Source organism: Geotrypetes seraphini, chromosome 1 (genome assembly GCF_902459505.1).
Source record: "Geotrypetes seraphini chromosome 1, aGeoSer1.1, whole genome shotgun sequence".
NCBI classification, from domain to species: domain Eukaryota; kingdom Metazoa; phylum Chordata; class Amphibia; order Gymnophiona; family Dermophiidae; genus Geotrypetes; species Geotrypetes seraphini.
Window position 1 is genome coordinate 348708027 of NC_047084.1, and position 26103 is coordinate 348734129.

At 47.2% G+C, this 26103-nt stretch overlaps 1 protein-coding gene across 4 annotated transcripts in view; it reads left to right on the plus strand.

The window, feature by feature from the left end:
• Positions 1-17739: 17739 nt before the first annotated feature.
• Positions 17740-26103, plus strand: part of BMP2K (BMP2 inducible kinase) — a 284761-nt gene continuing 276397 nt past the window's right edge. For 2 of the 4 annotated variants that reach the window (XM_033963540.1, XM_033963550.1), the window contains exon 1: positions 17821-18319. In XM_033963540.1, coding sequence (XP_033819431.1) covers positions 18142-18319 — 178 coding nt within the window. In that variant the 5' untranslated portion in view covers positions 17821-18141. The other 2 variants (XM_033963569.1, XM_033963559.1) reach the window with 2 other exon arrangements.

A 26103-nucleotide genomic window follows, 5' to 3' on the forward strand; every position in this document is an offset into this window, starting at 1 on the left:
TTCGAAAAGGGCAGCCACCCTTCTTTAGAATTCATGCTAGCTTCAATAAATGACGAACTTCATCCCCACCCATTAGGCATCCTGCTACTTTACCGCCCACCCACCCCCGGAATAAATCCTCTGAATCCGTCCATGAGACCATAACAAGGGCCTATCTAAAATTCCAAAGACTACTGATCATTGGTGACATAAACCTTCACCTAGATGACAACACCAACAAGGACACAACTGATTTCAAAGACTTCCTCATTTCCATAGGCTTCACTCCTCCACCGCCCACCCCTACCCACGAAAAGGGGCACTCCATTGATATCATCAGCTTTCTTGACCTGACTGAGCACAAAACCTCCACTGACGAGACCCGTTGGGAACATGTTCCCTGGTCTGATCACCTCCTAGGCTCGTTCTGCCTCCCTATCTTCATGTCAGACCTTGGTACCCCAACCCGTGCCACCTACTCTATCACCTACCGCAAAAAAATCACAAGTGAACTATTCTGGTCCCAGTTTCTCAACAATCTCCCTCCTCCTCCCAATCACATGGACCCAGACTCAATCTGGCACAACTGGGTGACTCTTTCCGAAACCACGTACCATGCCCTTGCTCCTCTAGCCACTAAACCCATCTCCTACTCCCATAAGGCTCCCTGGTATCTCCCATACCACAGGGAATTAAAACAGAAATGTCGGGCCATGGAATGAAAATGGAAAAAATCGAAATCCCCTTCAGATAGACAATCCTGGAGAGAAAACATCAAATTTTACAACTCCATATTAAAAAAAGCTAGGAAGAATTTCTATGGAGACAAAATCTCCAGGTCAAAAAACCAAAACAGTACACTGTTCCACATCTGGCGAAACCTAACTTCTAAAAACGACTCCTCCCGCTCCCCCTCCTTCCCATCTCCAAATGACCTAGCCAAATTTTTCAACGAGAAGATCTTTGTTCCCCCCAGCTATCTCGTACAACTCTCTACCTCCAAATGACTCCGACCCTATCCCCGCTGACAGATCATGGACTACTTTCGAACCCGTATCCAAAACCCAGATCTCTAAACTTTGCCTCAAACTTAAATCCTGCAAGTGCATCTTAGACCCTTTCCCATCCTACCTTTATGAAAACATCCCTGTGCAGGCCATCTCTTCCCTTACCAACCTTATAAATAAAGTTTTACTATCGGGCCTGTTCTCCACAGAAATGGGACACATTGCCTTATCCCCTCTTCTGAAGAAAGCCGATCTCGACCCTTCCTTACCATCGAACTACCGCCCCAAAGCAAACATCCCTCTTTTAACAAAACTTCTAGAGACCATAGTCGCTACTCAGCTTTCCTCTTACCTAGAAAGATTCTCCTTTCTCCAACCAGGGCCGCCATCAGGGCAGTACTACCAGTCCTGCATTCAGGGGCCCGGAGCTGACAGGGGGCCCGGGCTCCCCCAGGGTCCTAGGCAGTGTTCTAAGGCAGGGGCGCCAGTAGCTCGCCAAGGCAAAATGAGTCGATCACCCAGGACTTACTTTGTCTTGGCGATCTAATCTATCAGGCCGATCAGTCTTCCTCTCCCCGACGTCAATTCTGCCGTCGGAGAGGAAGTTCGGGCCAGCCAATCGCTGCCTGGCTGGGCGGAACTTCCTCTCCGACGGCAGAATTGACGTCGGGGAGAGGAAGACTGATCGGCCCGAAGCAGTGAGAGCATGCGTCGGCGTTGGCGTCGGCTTTGGGGCCTGTTATCCATTGGTGGGTCCTGTTCCCCGATGGCAGTGGCAGTGGCTTGGGGAACGGCAGGGAGAAAGAAAGAAAGGGGGCAGGCAGGGAAACAGAAGGAAAGAAGAGAAACAGAAAAAAAGAAAGAAAGGTCAGGGAGAGAGGAAGAAAAAGTTGGGGGAGGGAATGAGGTGTGGAGGAGAGAAAGCATACAGGCCGATAGAAGGGAAGAAAGATTGGATGCACAGTCAGAAGAAGAAAGTGCAACCACAGACTCATGAAATCACCAGACAAGGTAGGAAAAATGATTTTATTTTAAATTTAGCAAAGTGGAGGCAGTATTACCACAGTTTTCAAAGGAATTTGCCCAAATAACTTAATAGTTAACTGGGTAAATTCCCAGAGATGAAAACTTCCCTTCACTTACTATGCACAGTTCTGAATTTATATCTGCTGTCTATATTTTACAATATGGTCCCCTTTTACTAAACCGCAATAGTGGTTTTTAGCGCAGGGAGCCTATGAGCGTCAAGAGCAGCACTGGGCATTCAGCGCAGTTCCCTGCGCTAAAAACTGCTATTGTGGTTTAATAAAAAGGATGGAGGGTATATTTGTCTATTTTTGTATGGTTGTTACTGAGGTGACAATGCATAGAGTCATCTGCCTTGACCTCTTTGAAAAAAACCCAGAATAGAAATGATAATTAACATTTTCTCAGCGTATAGTGTGCTTTGTGTTTTTTTAATTTTATTGTTGGTAGATCATTTTGACTTGGTCATTTTAGGTTGTAACAATTTTTTATTGACATGAAAAAATATAAGGCACGCATTAGTGAATACAGCAACAGCAAACGCCAGCTCAGAGAAAAAGATACATCAGCTGCAGACACCAAGACAATCATACCAAAGCATGTCACAAACACCAACCCAAAAAATCTCCCACCATCTCAAGGTCCCACCTCCCCCCAAACCTACCCCCCAGCAACACCCCCCCCCGACCCCCCTAAGGGAGTGGAACACCGGACATAGAAAAGCACAAACCCAGTTCCCCCCCCCCCAGGGTCTGAACTCTGATGACCCTAGGGCGACAAACCCAACTAGGCATCCCCCTCCCTCTAAGCAGAGCCCCTCCAGCCCTCTACAACCCCCTCCCCCCCCGCAGAGCCCCCCCCCCAAACCCCAGAGCAGAGAGACGTCGAGATCCAGAGCTGGCCAGGAGAAAGCCGCTTCAAGTCAAGGTGTTCAGGAGCAGGCCACGCCCCCTAGGAGACAAGGAGTTGACATATGGGTCCCATATCAGCAAAAAGCTCCGCCGACGCTTAAGGGAAACCCCCACCTCCCGGGCCTCACAAAGAACCAACTCATGAAGAAGAGCCCTCAAATGCCAAAAAGACGGAGGACTCGAGGAAGTCCACTGCTGCATAATACAACGCCGGGCCAGGAGACACACCTTACGACACAGCCATCGAGCCCCCGGAAGCAAGGAACGAAAAGCTCCCGGTAGATCCAGTACCACCTGCTCAACCGTGCCCTCCACTGACGACTCCAAAAGCGAGCTCAAATAGGAGACAACCTCAGCCCAAAAAGCCTGCGTACACCAACAAGTCCACAAAGCATGCGCAAACGTGTTCGGATCTCGACCACATTTAGAACACAGGGGAGAAGCAACACCCCCAAATTTAAATAATTGAGCTTGGGTGATATACCCTCTATACAAAATGCGAGCATAACATTCCTGCAACACAGCTCCTTGAATTAAACGCGGCAAACCTGCCAGATTCCGGGAAACCTCCCAAGTACCAAGGTCTAAATGGAGCTCTGAGGCCCAACTATCCCGAACCCCCGAACAATGCCTAGGAGCCTCAAAAGGAAGCAAAGCCCGATATAAAGCGGACACTGAAGTCTGAAAAGGCTCCACCTGGGCATACAAATCCCTAATACGAGCCCCCAATGGGTGCCGAAGGGCAGTCCGGGAAAGCGTGAGAATATAATGTTTAACTTGACAGTAAGCGAAAGTGTCCCCCCAGCAGTGCCCCAACCGCTCCCTCAAATCCGCTAAAGTGCTCAGGTCCCCATCGACGGTCAGCAGATGTTCTACCAAATAAAATCCCAACGTTTTCCAACGACGGAAATTCGAATTGTCCGAGCCCGGTACAAAATCTGGATTGCCCATCAGGGGCAACAGCGCAGTCACCCGCGGGTCCCCCCCCAGGCGCCGAACCAGACCCTCCCACGCCCCACGCATGGAAGCCAAAAGGATTGAACCCCGAACCTCCCGTGGCAAGGCCCCCCCCGGCAGGTGAAGCAAGGCAAGGAGAGAATACGGGGCGTATAGAATAGTCTCAAGCGAGGTGGGGGTATATTGCGAATCCCCAAACAGCCAATCCTTAAGATGCCGCAAAAGACATGCTAAATTATATAAACCAAAATTCGGAATACCAAGACCTCCCTGCTGCCACCCCCCCCACCAAAAGATCATAACGCAACCGAGGTTTCCTCCCACGCCAACAAAACCTAGCCAAAACCCGTCTCAGGCTCCTCAAGTCCTTCTTGAGAAGACGCAGTGGGAGAATCCTGAGTACGTAAAGCCACTGGGGAAAAATGACCATACGAATCACCGCCACACGCCCCAACAAAGAAAGGGGGAAATCTTTCCATCGATCCAACTGCTGCGACGTGCGATCCAAAAGCGCCCCGACATTCAAAGAATAAAGACGACCAAGTGAAGCTGTGAGCCGAACCCCTAGATAACAAAAGGAATCCGTCGCCCAACGCAGCGGAAAGGAAGCCCCCCAGTTAGTCCGCAAGCTAGACGAAGTGGGCAAAGCCTCCGACTTCCCCAAGTTCAAACGAAGACCCGCAAAGTCCCCATACTCCTGAATCGTTTCCAATAACGCCGGCAACGAACGCTGCGGGTCCGTAAGATGAACAAAAAGATCATCTGCAAAAGCCGCCACCTTAAAGCAAATGGAACCAAAGGAAACCCCCTGCACCTCAGGAGTCGAATGAATCGCGCGTAGCAAAGGATCTAAAGTGAGAATAAACAAAAGCGGGGACAAAGGACAGCCCTGTCTCGTTCCACGGGAGATAGCAAACAACGAAGAACTGCAACCGTTCACCAGAAGGGCCGCTGTCGGAGAAGCATACAAGGCCCTCAACGCCGAAACAAAACGGCCCGCAAACCCATACTTGGCCAAGGTGGCAAATAAAAAATCCCAACGAACCCGGTCAAAAGCTTTTTCTGCATCAAAGCTGACCATAAGCGACGGCAGTTGGCGGCGCGCACACAACTCCAAAGAGGCTAGAATGCGTCTCAAGTTCTTCTCGACCGAACGGCCCCGCACAAACCCCACCTGAGCCTCATGAAGAAGCGCAGGAAGAACACAAGCCAACCGATTGGCCAGAACCTTAGCCAAGATCTTCACTTCGCAGTTGAGCAGAGAAATAGGGCGATAGGATTCCACCCTAGTGGGGTCACGTCCCGGCTTAGGCAGAACTATAACATGAGCCAAGTTAAGATAAGCCGGCATAGCCTCCGCATCCACCATGACATTGAACATAGCCGTAAGCGGCGCGACAATTTCTTCCCGCAACAACTTATAAAATTCTGCCCGAAAACCGTCAGGGCCCGGCGCCTTCAAGGTCGGGCTCTGACGAATAACCAAATCCACCTCCTCTTCCGACAATGGGGCATTCAGCGTTTCCAAATGGGCCGGGTCCAAACCAGGTAAATCCAAAGAATCCAAATACAGCTCCCCCGGGAGACCTTGAGTCGAAGGCTCTGCATACAACTCAGCATAGTAGTCCCGAAAAGCCTGACAAATGTCCGCATCCGCTGTAATAGGCCTGGAATCCGAAGAGGTAAGGGCTACTATTTTCTGTCTACTCTCCCTGTGAGAAATCAAACGAGCCAATAGGCGGCCACATTTGTTACCATAAGCATAAAGACGATATTTGTAATAGGCCAGGCTCTTAGCTGCCCGCTGGTGAAGTTTCTCATTCAGAGCGACCTGCACCTCCAACAAGGCCCGCCGGTTGACATCAGTAGGCTGACGTCCATACGCTCGACGAAGATTCCCCAACAACCGGGACAAACGAAGAATTTCCCGATCCCGAGTCTTTTTGGCTTGCGAAACATAACTAATAATATGCCCACGAAGAACCGCCTTAGCGGTTTCCCAAAAAAGAACAGGGTCCTCCCGGTGCTGATCATTATGATAGCAATAATCTTTCCAGCGCGCCACCAACGAATCATAGAATTTGGGATCTTGACCGAGCCAAAGAGGATATCTCCATTGACGGGACTGCGAGGACTGCCCCGGGGGCGTCCACTCCAGCCACACCCAAGCGTGATCTGAAATCGCGTAGGGACCAATCTCCGCTCGCTCCACCTGAGAAAAAACAGCCCGCGAAAGAAGCAAGTAGTCAATACGTGACTGCGTGGAATGCGCCCGAGACATATGAGTAAAATCTTTCTCAGTCGGGTGCAAAATCCTCCAAACATCCTCCAACTCCAACAGCTGACAGAAGGAGGGGAGTCCCCTGCCGTCCTGAGCCCGGCGATTAGGGACCGCAGATGATCTATCCAGAGAGGGGTCCCAAACCGAGTTAAAATCCCCTCCCAACAACATCGGCACACCCTGATGGGGCGCAAGGATCGCCTGTAAACGCCTATAAAATCTCCGATCATACGTGTTAGGAGCATAAACACTACCCAAAAGAACCACAGACCCCGCGATCTGAGCCCTACAAAAGATATATCGGCCCTCAGAGTCAGCCCCCACAGAGTCCAGACTAGCAGCAACCCCCTTACGAACCAAAATAGCCACCCCGCATTTCCGGCTGGAGCCAGCCGCCGCCTTGCACACAGCCACCCAACCCCGCCGGAGTTTAGCATGCTCCGCCGCAGTAAGGTGTGTCTCCTGTAGCAATACAATATCAGCCTTGAGGCGTTGTAAAGCTTGAAGAATTTTAGTACGCTTCACCGGGGACGTGACCCCCCCAACATTCCAGGTCACCACTCGAACCATGGAAAAACAGAAAACAAAAACACCAAACAAAGGTGAAAAAATTCCATGGGCACTCCAGAGCACCGTCCCAGCAAGCGGGCTCCTGAGCACTGCGGTGTCCCACCAAACCAACCTCCCCCAAGCCACTCCGGATCAAAAGAAAAACCGACCTCCCCCTGCTCCGAATCGAACCCCCCCCCCTCCAACCCCCCACCCCAACCTCCCCCCCCACCGCCCCCCAAACCCCCACCCCCCAAAAACCCCCCCAGTGCGATCCTCCAAAGAGGACCCATCACATGAAGACGCCAGCCTACCTGGACCACCCCCACTAAAAGCCCCCATGAAGCAACCTACCCCCGATACCAAGAGCAAATCCCCCCCATCTATACCCTCAAAGAGCAACAACCCAACCCCACCCGCCTCAGGGTCCCCCCCACCCATAATCTGGGAAGAGGCCACCACATGTCCAGCCCACACAAACCTTCCCCCCCAAGGACCCAACCACCCCCTCATAAACACTCAGCACTCTAACTCCCCTTGCACTCCCCACACTCCACTACCCCCCGACCCCCACAACCAAACTCCCAAAAACTCAGCCCCCCCCGTGTCTCCCGAGCCCCCCAACAAAGTCCAATCATAGTCCAAAAAAGATCCCAACCAAGAACAAAGGCAAACGAAGGCAACCCGGGGAACAGGGCAAAAACAGCAGCCTGCCCACCAGAGGACCGCTGAGGAAGCAGGGCACTCCCAGAGCTCCGCAAACTCCCCTCCAAGACTCCAAGCAGGGGGCAGAGGGCCCCACAGAAAATTGATGAAAAAGCGGAGGGGGGGAAAAGCCAATATCATCAAGGCTCCCCAGGTTCAAATGTCACTGCCCGCCAACAAGCAGCCGTGTCTTCCAAGCAGTTGGTCACGGGGCAGTAGATGACGGAAGGCCACCACCGCCATCCAATTGGGCCAAGTAATCCCGGGCTGCCGATGGGGACTCAAAGAAGCGAACCGAGCCCCCCTGGGAGACACGGAGTCGAGCAGGATACAGTAGAGCAAACCGGATCCGACGAGTGAATAAGGCTGAACAAACGGAGCTGAAGCCCCGACGCCGCTGAGCCACCTGGGGAGAATAGTCCTGAAAGCACAATACTTTACGGTTCTCATAAGTCAGCTGACGACCTCCTCTCAGCGCCTGCAGGATCGCGGACTTGTAAGCAAAGTTGAGCACTCGGATGATAACCACTCGGGGTCTGGCATCCGCGTCCCGCCGAGTTCCAATCCTGTGGGCCCTCTCCACCCGGAAGCGACCCAGCGCAGTCGAGAGCCCCAAGGACTCTGGGATCCAGCGCTCCATAAAGGATTGCAAGTCTGACTCCCCCAAAGACTCTGGGAGCCCCACAAAGCGAAGGTTATTTCTTCTGGCCCGGTTTTCCAGCTCATCCACCTTGAGCTCCAGTGCCTCCAGACGCTGCAACTGCTGGCTCTGTGCTTGTTCCACTCCACCCACGCGGTCTTCCACCTCGCCGACCCTGCTCTGGAACTGCTCCAGGTCTCTGCCTACACCATCCAGCTTCCCCTGCAGCCGCTCCAGCTTGTCATCGAGCGGCTTGAGCCGCTTCTCCAGCACGGACTCCAAAGCCGCCGTTACCTCCGTGGTGATCTCCGCCACCCACGACGGAGAAGCTGAAGGCCCCGCTGGGCTGGTGACCGCCGCCATTTTTTCTTCAGCGAGCCGGGCGCGTTCTCTGTGCGGTCGGATTGATTTTGCCGCCATACAGCCCCGCTCGCACTCCACCACACCGGCGCCGTCTCCAATTAGCCCCCAGCAGGAAAACAGCGGTCCGACGGGGGCGAAGAGTCAGCTAAAGTTGGGCGATTCCAGGTAGGCGGCAGGAGAGACGCGAATCACCGTCTGCTCCTGAGCATAGCGTCACGTGATCCCCTTTGACTTGGTCATTTTAAAGTAGCTCACAAGCTCAAAAAGTTTGGGCACCTCTGAGCTAGAGCGTTGAAACTGTGTATTTCTATTTTATCCCCCCTTTTACAAAACTGTGGAGCGTTTTTTAGCGCCAGCCATGGTGGTAGCAGCTCTGATGCTCAGAATTCTATGAGCGTCAGGGCTGTTACCACTGTGGCTAAAATCCACACTACAGTTTTGTAAAAGAGTGAGGGGTTAGTTTGTGATGACATATTCCATACTAGGCGAAGGTGTTTTCTGTGTTCTGTGTGTTCGAAAGACATGGTTTTCTGTTAGGATTGACGGTGTAGGATTGATCTGTGCTGGTCTGGCTTGTTTAGTTTTACAATGGGTGTATTGATGTACTGCTCACTGCAATATGTAAGATGCTGCCTTTTCCTAGGTACTCATGTGTGACATGTGGTTTGTTATTAAAAATCATGTTTTTCTTACAGATGGTGGGGTGTGCCAAAAAATGATGGGCCCCGGGTGTTACATATGCTACGTACGCCACTGTATGTAAAGATACCAGAAAGCTGGCGTAGCAAAAACTTTAAGTAAATTGTTATTCTTCTAAGTTTTGAGTATTTAACCCTCCCACAATCTCACGGGCACTCGTTTCAAGTTTCAAGTTTATTGAGATTTTGATTTAAACGCAATATCAAATATTTTCAATGCGTATAACAAAAATAAATTTGGGGAAATAAATAAAACCATTTGAACAATAAACATACAAACATATCCATAGATGATTAAAATTACATAAGGAGTACAAGGATAAACTACATTTGTTTAAAAATGCGTTCTCCGCGCCTGCTCATAAATTTGTTGACTGGAAGGATCCAGCAATGTGGCCAGATGCCATTCAGGACAAAGACAGAGAAAGAATTGTGCAATTTGGATTAATGATGGAAGATGATTTAAAGCAAATGGCACAGTCTATGAGTAAAGATCTTGACGGACGTTCTTTTTATGAATATCTCCTCTATGCCAAATAACCCAATGGACGTGAGAAGATTTTACGAGACTGGCTTAGGTGGAGCATTAGCAGAAAAGTATGTGTGTATTCGGCCCATGGAAAAGGGGGGGGGCGTTGGGGGGGGGGGAAGGGGTGCGTGGGGGGCCCAATAGGATTGCTCAGTAAGGGGCCCAGAAATTTCTGATGGCGGCCCTGTCTCCAACACTACCAATACGGATTTAGACCCAATTTCAGCACCGAGTCCCTCCTAGTCTCCTTAATTTCAACGGTGTAACAACTACACGCTCGAAACAAATTTGCTGTTCTTCTACAGTTTGATCTCTCCGCGGCTTTCGACGTCGTGCACCATGACATATTAATCTACCAACTTTCTGAGATAGGAATAGACTCCTTTGTCCTAAAGTGGTTCTCAAACTTCCTTCGCGCGCGTTCCTACATTGTCAACACAAACGGCTCCAAATCCGCTCCGTGGACACCATCCTGTGGTGTCCCACAGGGCTCCCCCTATCCCCTATTCTCTTCAACATGTACATGACCTCCCTGAAGCTCCTCAAATTAACCCCCCTTGAAACAATATACACATACGCAGACGATATACTTATCCTCCTCGAAACAGACCAGAACCTCACAAACCTCCAAGAGAATATCACTTCATGCATAATGAGACTTCACGCCTGGTCCCTCTCTGTACAGATGAAATTAAATGAATCAAAAACAAAATTACTCTGGCTCGGCCCAAAATTAGTACATCTGCCCACCCTCTTCACACTGCCCACAGGCCCTGCTCTGCACCTTGAATTCTCAAGCAAGGTCCTCGGCATCACTATCAATTCCTCCCTCTCCCTCAACGATCACCTGAATTCCCTGGCAAAATCATGTTTTTTCAGCCTCCACACGCTGAGGAAAGTAAGATCCTACTTTCACCAACAACATTTCACCGTCCTTGTACAATCCATCATCCTATCCAAACTCGATTACTGTAACGCCATTTATTTATGCCTAACAAAAAAAAGTCTTTGCAGACTCCAACTTATCCAGAATACTGCAGCCAAGCTGATTTTTGCCAAATGCAAATTTGATCACGTCTCCCCTCTACTTACTAATCTCCACTGGCTCCCAGTACTTTCCAGAATTCATTTCAAATGCTCCTGCCTGGCCTTCAAGATCATTCACGGCATCCTTCCGCCCCTAATCCCTCTATCCTTCCTCGTCCGGACGCCTGCTATCACCAGATCCGCTCACAGATATAAACTATCCTTCCCCTCTCTACACGGCATTCTCCACGCTGGCAAACTGGGAAGATCCCTTCTCTGGAATGAAAATGGAATCACGGGCCTTTGGAACGATCTCACTATCCCGCTGCGGAATCTAGGCTCCCTCCAACTATTCCGAAAACAACTGAAAACCTGGCTTTTCTCTAACATCTAACGTCTCTTCCCCTGTTCACATCCTCCTCTATTCACATGCTCTTGTAAATCTTTCTCCTCTCTTTTCCTATATTTTTAAACTTTGTAAACCATGTCGAGCTCCACTTCCGTGGAGATGATGCGGTATATAAACTTAAGGCTTAGTTTAGTTAGTTTAGTTTAGGTCCCTCTGGACCAATGTGATATACCTGGTGGTCTGTGAGAATCACTGGGGACAGGAGGGAAGGCCATGTGCTCCTGCCCCTTGTGGCTTAATTTATAAAATGGCTGCATCAGGTAGGCCCAGGGGGAATACCTACACCTTGGGGGGGGGGGGGAGTTGGGGGATGGGGAGGGCTTGTTGAGGGGGAAGGAAGTAGCTTTAAGTGTCACAGGCTGTGGGGAAGGTGTACGAGAGAGGGTGGCTCTCTTTGGGAAGCCATGAAGGGGATCAGGAGAGGGCTCAATACCGGCATGGTCTGCATAAGCTCATTCAACATTAGTCCCCAGTATTCTGTGCCAGTGCTCAGGCACGTTACTCCCTAAAATGCACCTCCCTCAGATTTTTGTAACATATATGCATGACCTTGCATTTTTAGCATTTTATCTTAGTTGCCAAATTCTGGACTATATATTCTTCAAGCTTCACTAGGTCTGTTCTCATGTTATCCACTCCATTGTGGGTAAGTAATCTATTGCAGACTGGAATGCTGGACAAGTTATTCAAGCTCAATATAGACTTGCCTTTTGAATAGCATACTCAGTTCCTTTGTCTCCTTTTATAAGCAGTAACTGCTATTTGTGCACTCATAGGGATTTCCTTCAAGTGTTGGTAGATGCTGACCTCTTTGTAAATGTTATGATTCATAAGACATTGAGTAATAAAGGAAGCTTTTCCCTTCTACACTTTTATTTTCATTGTATAATAGCACTCTTTTGAATCGTAATTCTGACACAGTCAGCAAGCTGTTTGCCAATTTTTTTTGTCTTTGAAGAAAAACTAGTCTATGAAAAGTTGTATCAATTCTAAATAATAGCTCTTCTTATGGAGATATCATCCCCAGCTTTTAGAAAAATATTTTTTCATACTGTTCAGATATAATTCTTGATAGAATGAATTCCAGTCTTAACACGGGACTCACTCCAAATCTTGAAAGGATCCTCTACTACTACTACTTATTTCTATAGTGCTACCAGACATACACAGTGCTATACACTTCTCCCTCCTTATTCGCGGGGGATGCAGGTGGACCACAGATGCAAATACTGAAAAACCATGAATAACTTTTTATATGTTATTCACGGTTTTGTGAAAACGCCGTCGTTTTTACTATTGAAACTGCAAATAACTTTTCAACTGTTATTCGCAGTTTGGAGCAGCGATTCCCAGCGATTTTAGGGCTTGGAGCAGGACACAGACGATTTAAAAAAAAAAAATAAGCTAGAAAAAAGAGAACAGGGGGAGGGGGGAAGTAGACAAGCGAGGCAAAGATACCAAACAGGAAAGAAGAGGAAGGAGGTACACGTGTGAACTATTGAGCGTCTGCTTCTTCCGGTTTAACTGAGAACATAAAAGTTGCAATGCTGGGAGAGACTGAAGGGGTCCATCGAGCCTGTATCTTGTTTCCAACAGTGACTAACCCAGGTCACCATACTTTTAACACCGCTAGTCCACGTGTTGGAGTTGTTCGGAAACTGTCCTGTTAGGGTACAGGACCTGTTCCCGAAATCTTTTACAGAACTGCCATAGACTGTGTGTGTGCGTAGAGGATTTCTCTACCAGCAGCCCCTGTCACCCGTCATCACAAATGGTGAGAGGTTTCTTCACATTTGAAAAGCATAGTTAATACTCAAATCAAAACACTTGCGCTCGAGAGTCCACAGAATTACACTCTCTCCCCGCCCCGACTAGCTCTTGGCGGTATTTCCTAGCTTGGCAAGCCTTTCCCACCCACTCCCCACACTCACCATGCTGCGACAGTCAACGGCTCCCCCCCTGGCCAGGGAATTAGCAGAGTTCTCGGTCGAAAAAGCGAACAACATCGCATGGAAGCAGAGATTTATAGAGTGAATGGTAAGCGATGAACTTTTTTATCGGTACAGTAAAAGAAAAAGGAACTTTAATGATGATGTAATTTTTGGGGGGCAGAGCCAGCAGCTGAAAAATTGTGAATCCGCAGATACGGAAACTGCGGATATGGAGGGAGAAGTGTACACCAATAATTTGTCTGTTTTTTAAGAAATCTAATCTTGACCCCTGCACACAAGCTCATGGGAACGGGGCGGAGATGGGGACAAATTTTTTTCCCTGTGTCATTCTCTAGTTTGAATAACCTTCACACCCTTGGATCCTCTCCGAGATTCAGGGCTATCTCTTCCAGCACTGAGGATCCTGAATGAGAAATTAAAGGCATGGATTCTGAACCATCATTCTCTGAGTCCATTAGTATTTGGCTCCCTGAGAAATCAGCATGGCTCCTTGAGGTGGGCCCTGCACCTTTAGCTAAAAGTCCTGGTGTAACATCCACTGAGGCCCCTGCAGGGTTAGGTTGGCTTTCACAACCTAAAAAGGCTTCAAACATCATGTGTATGAATTTGAAAGTGAACCACTGCCCAGGTTGTCCAGAGGGTCCTGGCAGGGTCATCAGCCTGCACATGGCTGCATTTCACCAAGGATGCCAAGTCCACTTTCTCTGGCACCTGACAGAATTTCAGGCTAACAAAATGCTCTAACTGAGCACTTAAACCACCAGAAACAGAAGGGGAGGTGAAGCCCGAAGCTCCTGCCCCCCACCCCTCCATGTGCTGCATGAGTGGAATGACCTCTTCATATAGGCATCTGACACAAATCTGACATGAATCTGAAGTATGTCACCTGAGGAGTCCATCTATACCAGTGGTCTCAAACTCGCGGCCCAGGGGCCACATGCGGCCCGCCAGGTACTATTTTGAGGCCCTCAGTATGTTAATCATAATCACAAAAGTAAAATAAAAGTTTCTTGATCATAAGATTTGCCACTGCTGGGTCAGATCAGTGGTCCATCGTGCCCAGCAGTGCGCTCATACGGCGGCTCTTAGGTCAAAGACCAGTGCCCTATTTGAGTCTAGCAAGTAACTTATCCAACCTTGTCTTGAAACCCTGAAGGGTGCTTTCCCCTATAACAGCCTCCGGGAGAGCGTTCCAGACCTCCGCTGCTCTCTGGGTGAAAAAGAACTTCCTTACGTTTGTACGGAATCTATTCCCTTCTAACTTTAGCGAATGCCCTCTCGTTCTCTTCACCTTGGAGAGGGTGAACAATCTCTCTGTCTCTACTAAGTCAATTCCCTTCAATATCTTGATATCTTGTGTCTTTAGCTATAAATTACAATATTATTATTAAGACTTAGCCAAAAGGAAAGATTTATAAACTACAAAGAGTTTTATCTCATGCAAAATTGTCATTTCTTTAATAAGACATTAATTATTTTTTTTGAGGCCCTCCAAGTACCTACAAATACAAAATGTGGCCCTGCAACGTGTTTGAGTTTGAGACCACTGATCTATACTGTTTTCTGTCAAATTTAGGGAGTATTGAGGCAGATGGAGGCTTTTAAAATAAAATTGGGAAATCCAAAATGGCCACCACAATAGCAATTCTTGCACCTAAAGCGGCCCATGGAGAAAAAATGCAAACTAATAAAATGCAGGGAAGGGGTTTTGAGTGATGGGGAACCTGAGCCCTAACCTCAGAAACCTTAAAAAAATTAGTTTTAAGGAACCCTGATTTTTCCCATAGGCTGCCTTACTCACTGTGCTGTGCTGGAGCCATAGGAAAGCCTAAAATCAGAGGTGAGAGAAAATCTCTGCCTCAGACAAGCCTGGAGTCCAACATATGGCTTGTTTCTTCGGACTGCTGTCCAATCCATGAGTGGAACTGGACCCTCAGACCCCCACCGGAGCTGTGTGATGTTGTGGGCGGAAGAACACAGTCGGCCCCAATCCTGAATAAACTGTCATGGGACCTGCTCAGTCTGCACTCAAGCCCTCTGTGGACATATCTTGGGATGAGCCACTCAAGCCCACTGTGGACAAACCTGGGTTTGAGATTGCTCCCAAGGGTACAGACCCTGAGCTCTGAGAACTACTGATGCAGACTGGCCACACAGGACTCATGCAAGGTATGTGCTTACAGGCTACAGACCTCAGCCCTGAGAATCTTTATCTTCTCGCAACCAGAGATGCCCTGGGTTGACCGGGATCTGCAGCACCGAAAACTTCCAACCAGATTATAACCACCCCCCCAAATAAAGATTAAACTTGAACAGAACTGACAGCCTCCCTACTCCTCGTTTCTAGAGAGTAAAATTGAGGGGGAGGATCTCATTCCAGAGTGATGGGAGTGGAGCATAAAAACAAACAGTGGGCTCCATATAAACCCCGCAATGAGTGTGGATTGAAACCTGATGTTCAAAACTACCAGTCCTGTTGTACAAGAAATGGCATCTAAAAAGATAGGTGCCTATTTCTTATCTGTCACACTTAGGCAACTATTATAGAATCGCGTCTAACTTAAAACTTAGGCACTTGTCATGTAGGCAAGGGTTTTAAAGACTTACATTATAGGTGCCTAAGTCCTTTAGAGAATTATGCCTAGTGGTACCTAAGTCCTTTGCCCCTAAACAAGCCTACTTTGGAGTAAAGTGCCACTAGGTGCCATGAGATAGGTGTCTATCTTTTGTAGAATCACGCCTAAGAAGATAGGCATCTATTTCCCAATTCATTTTTTTCAATTATGAGTTTGTTAAAGCTCACACAGTAATTACAGCCAGTTTACTAATTAATCCCCCCTTTTACGAAGCTGCATTAGGCTTTTTTATTTCCAGCCATAGTAGTATTAGCTCCGACGCTCATAGAATTCCTACGAGCATCGGAACTAACACTGTTGCGGCCGGCGATAGAAAAGCCTAATGCAGCTTTGTAAAAGGGAAGTTAGGTCAGGTACTTTCTTATGCCTATATTTTTGAATGTATTATTTTTTAAATTATTGTTATTCCTTTTCTAATGTAAAGGATTTGCTATTTGTATCAGTTTTTGTAAAACAAATAGAATGTGATTTTTTTTCATATTTGTGAGCTTTGGAGTTGCTGTTCACATTCTTACTCACTTTCAAAGCAAAATGTGACTAAAAAAATCATGTGATAAAGAAGGTAGTCAGAATTACATTCTGGAAAAAGGAAGCTGGGGTCATCGACAAACATGCTGCTACTTCCTTTACCTCATACTCTTGTGAAATGCTGATGTAAGCACATTGGCAGAAGTAAGCCTCTTCATAAATCCAAAGAGAGGAAATCCTGGAAGGCAGACTGCAGAAAAACAGACAGCCTACAGACCACACGTATTAACTTTCTGCTTTGACCCTTCTTTGGTAGAAAATTTGTATCATAGTATAATTCTTCCCCCTGGATATAGGAAACGATCTCGGTGATTGCTGACTCCAGGTCATAAGGACAGATAAGATAGGCCTGGTTTTACAGCTTCTGTTCCCTCCCACTGCTTGTAGCTCATACTTCCCTGAAATTTGCTAGTCTATCTCATGCTAGTCTATCTCATGCTTATGGACTCATTGTAGTCATGGTTTTCTTGGCTGGAATGGATACTGCATAGCGGGATTATGATTCAAGTGTAAGGTCTGAACTATAAACTGAGAAGGACCATTACGGCTGGCTTCCCATTTTAAACATAAGGTCAGATTCTATAAAAGCTGTTGAAAGTTAGGTTATACAGGCATCCAGGAGGGTTCTCTCCACCAGATTTTTTTTTAACTTCCACAGCAGCTTTAACCAGCACACATGCAACCGAGATCTGCCAGCATATGCTTTTCAAGACTACCGGTACCTCCTGACCTGTCGGATAGTTAAAGGCCATGTGGGCATTGGTTGGAGTGCTCATTGTAATACTGATGAGCTCATTGTAATGCATTTGCATACGATTATCAGAGGTACTACAAACCAAGGAAAAGACGGTGATTAATAGCTGAAATACTTTGATGCTAAATCGGTTAAACCAGGGGTGTCAAAGTCCCTCCTTGATGGCCGCAATCCAGTCAGGTTTTCAGGATTTCCCCAATGAATATGCATGAGATCTATTTGCATGCACTGCTTTCATTGTATGCTAATAGATCTCATGCATATTCATTAAGGAAATCTTGAAAACCAGACTGGATTGCAGCCCTCGAGAAGGGACTTTGACACCCCTGGGTTAAACGCACTGTGACTTTTGAGCATATGGGCTCACTTCCTTAGTTGTAAAGCGCCTTTTAAACCTATTTAGCTCTATTTGAGCTTAGTTCATTCTTTTACATTCCCTGCACCAAAAGAGCTTCCAATCTAAGTTTGCACCTAAAGAAACCGAGAGTTAAATCAGTGGTTCCCAACCCTGTCCTGGAGGACCAACAGGCCAATCGGGTTTTCAGGCTAGCTCTAATGAATATGCATGAAGCAGATTTGCATGCCTGTCACTTCCATTATATGCAAATCTCTCTCATGCATATTCATTAGGGCTAGCCTGAAAACCCGATTGGCCTGTTGGTCCTCCAGGACAAGGTTGGGAACCACTGAGTTAAATGATGTGCATGAGAAGCAACAGCAGTGAAATTTAAGCCAGATTTTCCTTATGGTCAACGCTAATCTCTAGCCAACTTCACCACTCCATATATTGAATATAAGGTCACTTCCGGGGTTGCGCGCAGAAGCGCTCGTAAGCGGAGCAGGGCAACGTAGCGCAAGCGGCAGGTGATCGTCATAGCAATGGCAACCGTAGAGGTCTGATAGGGTGCGCGCATGCGCGCTAGTAGGTGGCGTCGCTTCTGCCACTGCTGCTAGGGAAGTGCTGCTTTTCGTGTTGCTGCGAGCGGGAGTTATCGGCGTTTGGTACCTGCTGCGTGGGGGAAGGAAAAAAGAAGGGTGTCGTATGTGGGCCACGCCTACCCTGTAGTTCCGCCGCGTTCGAGAGCGGCGGTCGGCTCTTCCCCTCGCCCGCCGGCCGTTGGAGAAGGGTCCCTAGCTGGGGGCGGAGGCGGCGCTGCTGCCGCCGCCACCACCACCACCACCACAAGCATCATGAAGAAGTTCTCTCGGATGCCCAAGTGCGAGAGCTCCGGCGGTGGCAGCGGCGGCGGGGCAGGCTCGGGGCCCGCGGGCGCTGGGAGCGGGTCAGTAGGCGCAGGAGGGGCGGTCCATGGCAGAGTGTTTTCGGTGGGAATGCACCAGGTCACTGTGGAGGAGCTACTGGCAGAAGGTAAAGCAAGCGCGACGACTCCCGCACCCCCCTCCACCCCTTCTCACTTTAGACAGGGGTGTGCGCACGTGCGTTTTGTCTGTGTTCCTTTAATAACTTGCGCTATCCTGGTACGGCTGACGGGTTATAGGGGAGGGGGGGGGGGGGGAGGGATTACAAGCGCGCGATGAGCGCAGTTCCTGGCCAAAAGTCCTCTCTACTTTTTCTGCAGCTCCGGGACCCTTTTTGCAGGCATGCTATATGTGCTCTGTTGGAGCGGGACGACTTTCGTAGTTGCAGGTTTGAAACGAGTACAAGAAGGAGCATTAAAAACAACAACACTTCAATAAGGGTTTATAGTGTCATTAATAACTGAAGTGCTATAAAACACTTTTTGTTGGTGGTGGGGGCGGGGATGAGTTAGGGGCGGGGGCGGACTGTACAGACAAGAGGGGGGGAAACGAGGTTGACGTATAATAGGGGCATAAAGTTCTTCCAGGAAGAAAGATTTGGTATGTTGTGCGCTTCGTTCTTCCCGCACGCTGTGGACTTTTGAGGGTCGGTGGATGGAAAGTGGTCGGATTAACTAGAACAGCAGAGGCCTGCGCTACATTCTCAGTTTCCGTTCGAGAATTCATTTTATACATAACTGCGTTCAGTGCAGATGGTTAACTTTCATGTGTACAAAGTGAAAGTTCTGCAAAGAAGACGTTGCACTTGGGGTTTTCACACTTTTATAGCTTCCATCTTCTAGATGGAATTTTAGTTTGATTCCATCAAATGCATAGCAACCTGCAGTGAACTGGAATTTTGAAATAACCATACACATTCTGAATAGCTCTGTATATTAAAAAATGAATAGGCACTTATTGTACCAGTTTCTGTATATTTTCAGAATTAATAATAATAGCTTTATGTATATCCTGTCATACCTTTTCAGTTCAAGACGGTATACAAGAAGAGGTGCTGTAAGGACAGCGAGGTAACGTCAGTTAGATTTGAAAAGGGGTAGATCAGGGGTGTCCAATGTCAGTCCTCGAGGGCCGCAATCCAGTCGGGTTTTCAGGATTTCCCCAATGAATATGCATGAGATCTATTAGCATACAATGAAAGCAGTGCATGCAAATAGACCTCATGTATATTCATTGGGGAAATCCTGAAAATCCGACTGGACTGTGGCCCTCGAGGACTGACATTGGACACCCCTGGGGTAGATGGACAGTTATGAGACAGGGTAAAATTGGGTGGAGGAGGGGGGATGTGTGAGATGAAGTAGGTGTAGAGCCAAATTGAAGGGTCAGGTAAATTTGTAAAATAAATGAGTTTTTAATGATTTTCTGAATGAGTGGTAAGTTAGTGAATTCAGGATTAGGTCGCTTAAGGTGTTGTTCCAGATCCCTGCACTGGATGTGCTTGTTTCTTACCTTATAATTATATGGCAAACACCTTAGTAGTTGTCTTCTACCAGTCCCAAATGTTCATATTACAAGTATATATTTATTGGACTGGATCATAAAGATTAGTAGCATTTATGGGTTAGCCTCAGCCCCACCACTGTACTATCTCGTAACCACGGGAAGAATTGTGTGACACTTCATCACTGGCTGTCCATATATGATTTAGTAATCGTTGCTTTATAATATTTTTTTATATACTAGAAAAATATAATCTGTAATTCTACTTTAGCGCAAGTAATAGTATGTGTACTTAGCTTATATCAGCCACCGCCTGGGAGTCTGACCCGACATGACATGTTTTGCACCCTCCGGTGCTGGGTCTCCCGAGGTCGCGCGTGTCATCCGACTCAAGTTCATAGCCAGAGAAAGATATGAACTTGAGTCGGATGACACGCGTGACCTCGGGAGACCCTTGATACAACACCGGAGGGTGCGAAACACGTCATGTCGGGTCAGACTCCCAGGCGGTGGCTGATATAAGCTAAGTACACATACTATTACTTGCGCTAAAGTAGAATTACAGATTATATTTTTCTAGTATATAAAAAATATTATACAGCAACGATTACTAAATCATATATGGACAGCCAGTGATGAAGTGCCACATAATTCTTCCCACGGTCACGAGATAGTACAGCGGTGGAGTGGTGGGGCTGAGGCTAACCCATAAATGCTACTAATCTTTATGATCCGGTCCAATAAATATATACAGTACTTGTTTCTTACCTTATGGCATCTTGGTTGCTGTTCATTGAACCTTTTCTAGTTCCGCTATATCTTTCTTGAGGTAAGGTGACCAGTACTCCAGGTGAGGTCGCACCATAGAGCGATACAGAGGCATTATAATATTCTTAGTCTTGTTACATCTCTTTTTAAATAATTCCTAGCATTGTGTTTGCTTTTTGGCCGCCTTTTTGGGAGGAAGGTTTCATCATATTATCTACAATGACACCCGGATCTTTTTATTGCGTGCTAACCCCCATGGACCCTAGCATCTGTTAACTGTGATTTGGGTTATTTTTCCCATTTGTCCACATTAAATTTCATCTGCCAGGTGGACATCCAGCATTCCAATTTCCTAAGGCCTGCCTGCAATTTTTCAAAATTTGCATGCGTTTTAGCAACTTTGAACAGTTTAATGTCACCTACAGATTTAATCACCTTGTTCCTCATTCCAATTTCGAACATGTATAAATAAGGTAAATAGCAACGGTCCCAGTACAGATCCCTGCGGAACTCTACTACACTTCTCCCTCCATATTCGCAGGAAATACTTGCAAAGATGGTCTGCAAATATCCTTTCATATTCGCTGGTTTTTGGTATAGCCCCAGGAAATACTGTGAAATTTATCATTATTTCATTACAATAAAATGTATCATTATTTGCGATTGCTTTTAAAAACAAGTTAGGTATTGCAGTTCTTGTGAATATGGATTGAGACCTGTTCCTGAAGGAGAAGCAATACCAGACTGTGCTGAAGCAAGTGCTAAAATTTTCTCTGCACACTTTTCTTTATCACTGTCATTTGCCCGACCATGCTGAAATTTCTCAGCGCTCTAGGATGGTGACATTTGGAGGACAGAGCCATCAGGACAAAACCTGCAAATAACCAAAGTCACGACTATGGAGGGAGAAGTGTATTTACTTTCCTCTATTGAGAAAAATGGCCATTTAACCCTACCCTTTTTTTAAAAAAATCCGATAACCAAGTTCTAATCCACAACTGAATATTCTCACCTATCCCATGACTTTAATTTCCTCAGGAACCTCTCATGAGGAACTTTGTCAAAAGCTTTCTGAAAATTTAGTTTTATGGACTAAAAACTGCTGTAGCTAGTTATATTTTTCTAGTTTAAACATTTTATTACATTTTTATAACAGACAAGATACAACTAAAGAGAATTATATAAAATAAAACATAAGTGATGTCATTATCAGAAGGGAAGAAAAACTACAATCATTATCAGTTTATTATTAACGGAAACACAATCAGAATACCCATTCGTAGTATATTAAATCCATGAAAGAGTAACCCCCTCTTCTACGAAACCGCGCTAGCGTTTTTTAGCGCAGAGAGTCCCGCTGAATGGCCCATGCTGCTCCCGGTGCTCATAGGAACCCATTGAGCATTGGGAGTAGCGTGGGCCATTCAGCGCGGCTCTCTGAGCTAAAAAAAATGCTGGTGGGGTTTTGTAAAAGAGGGGTAAGTTTCAAGGTTTCCAAATCTTTCAAATTTTATGGTATCTGTTGGGGGTATTTTTTTTTTTTTTTTTGCAATCTTTTCGTATTTATAGATGAAAAAAAATTGTATGCCACCAAAAGATATTCAGAGTTGTGGCAATCTTCCAACAAAGATTGTTGTGTTTCATCTAATTGTAAAGAAGGATGTGCTGAATGTAAGATGATGATGGAAAGCGAAATTGAATTGTTGATTTTCAGAATTTTTTGGATAGGTGACCATATCTTTTGTCAGAAAATATTAATACATGAGCATTTGAAGATCATATGCGCTATGGTGCCATCATTTTGATTACGATGGCAACAAAATTTGGTATTAGCAAGGTTTGTCTCCATTTTTTAACCAGAATCCATATTGCTTTGTAGTCTAGAAAATATAGAGATTAAGATTTTTTGTTCTATAAGATGCACCCCCCTGTAGAGGAGGAAAAACCAAGGAAAAAAAATTTGGTTCAGAATTTTTTTTTCTTGGTTTTTCCTCCTCTATAGGGAGGTGCGTCTGGTGTATCTGATGCTGGGAAGCCCGCAGCCCTCTGGTATCTTTTTTTCTGGAGGTGGTCGGTGCTGGACGGCTGCCTTTCTCTCTGCAGAGCGGTGCATAAGGCAGGAACGCGACCTTTGTGCTTCCTGCCTGGTCCCGCTCCGTGATTGGCTTGCTATCGGTTCTCACTGACGGCAAGCCAATCATGGAGCGGAGCAGGACCAGGCAGGAAGCACGAAGGTGTGCTCCTGGCTTATGCGCTGCTCTGCAGGGAGAAAGGCAGCCATCCAGTACCTACCACTGCCAGAAGAAAAGGTGGGGGGGGGGGTGTATTTGCTCCATTAGATGCACATACTTTTCCACCCCATTTTGGGGGGTGGAAAAAGTGTCTTATGGAGTGAAAAATATGGTAAGTCTGTTGACTTTATACCAAAAGTATTTCCAGGCTACAGTTTGAAGCAATTTCCAGATCTTGTTCCCAAACTTTTGTAAGTCCAAGATGTGCATGAAAAGAGAAATTACTGTATTTTTCACTCCAAAAGATGCACTTTTTTCCCCCCCAAAAAGTGGGTGGAAAAAAGGGTGCGTCCTATGGAGCAAATACCCAACCCCCCCTCCGGCTGTTACCCTATGTTTTCCGCTGCATGCTGCCGCTGATCCTTGTCTCTCAATGCTGCCATAAGTAGAGGAAGGGAAATGCCAGGCGGGTGCAGCGATTGCACGCCGCCAGCCCAGAAGCCTTACCCTTGACGTCAATTCTGATGGGGGGGGGTGAGTTAAGGCTTCTGGGCCAGTGGCGTTCAATTGCTGCACCCGCCTGGCCTTTCCCAGCAATTCGTTCTGTGCCAGCTCCCTGCTTGTCCCTCAACCCACTGCTGAGCCAGGAGTCCAACCCCCCTCCCTCCGCCGCTGCTGCTTTGTTGATATATCCTCACAGCGGCAGGCGGGCTTGGTGGGGGCGGGGGGGGGGTGGAAGACACCAAACTCTGCAGCAGGGTTAGAACCTCGGAAGACTGCAAAGACCTGCAAAGGGACCTAACGAGGCTGAAAGAGTGGGCAAAAAAGTGGCAAATGAGTTTTAACATAGAGAAATGCAAGGTCATGCATGAAGGGAAAAAGAACCTGATGTTCAGCTACAAAATGGGGGGATCATTGCTAGGGATAAGCAACCTTGAAAGAGACCTGGGGGTGATGGTGGACACAACATTGAAAGCATCAGCACAGTGTGCGACAGCCTCAAAGAAAGCGAACAGAATGTTGGGTATCATTAAAAGGGGTATCACGACCAGGACGAAGGAAGTCATGCCGCTGTATCGTGCAATGGTGCGCCCACATCTGGAGTACTGTGTCCAGTACTGGTCGCCGTACCTCAAGAAGGACATGGCAGTACTTGAGGGAGTTCAGAGAAGAGCGACTAAACTGATAAAAGGTATGGAAAACTTTTCATACGCTGACAGGTTGGAAATGCTGGGACTATTCTCCCTGGAAAAGCAGAGACTTAGAGGAGACATGATAGAAACCTTCAAAATCCTGAAGGGCATAGAGAAGGTAGACAGGGACAGATTCTTCAGACTTTGGGAAACCACAAGTACAAGGGGGCACTCGGAGAAATTGAAAGGGGACAGGTTTAGAACAAACGCTAGGAAGTTCTTTTTTACCCAGAGGGTGGTGGACACATGGAACGCGCTTCCGGAGGTTGTGATAGGCCAGAGCACACTACAGGGGTTCAAGGAAGGTTTAGATAGGTTCCTAAAGGATAAGGGGATTGAGGGGTACAGATAGAAGTAGAGGTAGGTTATAGGAATAGTCAGGGACCACTTCACAGGTCATAGGCCTGATGGGCCGCCGTGGGAGCGGATCGCTGGGCGCGATGGACCTCTGGTCTGACCCAGTGGAGGCAACTTCTTATGTTCTTAAGAGGACAAAGGCTGGGAGGGAGAAAGGGATACCGGTAATTGTTGGGCCTGAGTTGGGGGGGGAAGGGAGAGAGGACAAAGACTGGAAGGCAGTGAGGGGAACCTAGGAGGGAGAGAGGAAGGGACAATTGTTGGGCCTGATTGGGGGGAAAGAGGACAAAGGCTGGAAGGCAGTGAGGGGAACATAGGAGGAAGGAAGGAAGAGACAATTGTTGGGCCTGAGGAAGGAAAGAAAAAAATCACCAGACAATGGGGGGAGGAAGAGGCCAAAGGCATGAATATGCATGAGAGAGATTTGCATATAATGGAAGTGACAGGCAAGCAAATCTGCTCCATGCATATTCATTAGGGCTATCCTGAAAACCCGATTGGCCTAGTGGTCCTCCAGGACAGGGTTGGGAACCACTGCACTAGACCAGTGTTCTTCAACCTTTTTACACCTGTGGACCGGCGGAAATAAAATAATTATTTCGTGGACCGGCAAACTACTAAGACTGAAATTTTTAAACCATCGCCGCCCCATCCCCGCGAGCTCGGTCCCACAAACCATCTGATCCCATCTGCACAAGCCTCAAATAGTTATGATTTTATATTGAACATATTTTATTAAAGTATAAAAAGAAACAATATTCTATACAATTGTCATTTTATAAATACAAATAATACAGGGCAAAGATCAACAAAAACCCTGTCTCCCCTCCCCTTCACATATATCCCCTCTACTATCAAGAAAACTGAATAAGCTAAATTATTACAGAATGCTACACAAATATCTTGTAATAGAATATCACAGTCACACATGACAGGAATGGTTTTAGGGAGTAGAACTAGGGCAACTGCCCCCTGGTCAGAGAGAGCCCTAAGCCAGCTGGAAGCTAAAGAAGTAGTAGTGCCTGGGCTTTGCACTCCCCAGTTATGACTAGCAAGATACATACTTCAAATCTGATATATTTGAATCACAAGATAGAAATAAAATTATTTTTTCTACCTTTTGTCGTCTCTGGTTTCTGCTTTCATTGCCTTTTCACTCTCTTCCATCCAGCGTCTGCCCTAAGAACATAAGAATTGCCACTGCTGGGTCAGACCAGTAGTCCATCATGCCCAGCAGTCTGCTCACGCGGCGGCCCTCTGGTCTAAGACCAGCACCCTAACTGAGACTAGCCCTACCAGCGCACGTTCTTGTTCAGCAGGAACTTATCTAACTTTGTCTTGAATCCTTGGAGGGTGTTTTCCCCTATAACAGCCTCTGGAAGAGCGTTCCAGCTTTCTACCACTCTCTGGGTGAAGAAGAACTTCCTTACGTTTGTACAGAATCTACCCCCTTTCAACTTTAGAGAGTGCCCTCTCGTTCTCCCTACCTTGGAGAGGGTGAATAGTGTCCCGTCTTAATCTCCTCTGTTCGAGGGAGAAGAGGTCCAGTTTCTCTAATCTTTCGCTGTACGGCAGCTCCTCCAACCCCTTAACCATCTTAGTCGCTCTTCTCTGGACCCTTTCGAGTAGTACCGTGTCCTTCTTCATGTACGGTGACCAGTGCTGGACACAGTACTCCAGATGAGGGCGTACCATGGCCCGGTACAGCGGCATGATAACCTTCTCTGTCTCTTCAGTCCAGCATCTGCCCCTTCCATCTATCCTCCTGCCCCCCCCCCAATTTGGTCTGGCATCCATCATCTTCCTTCTGTTCCCCTCATGGTCTGGCATCTCTGTCCTTC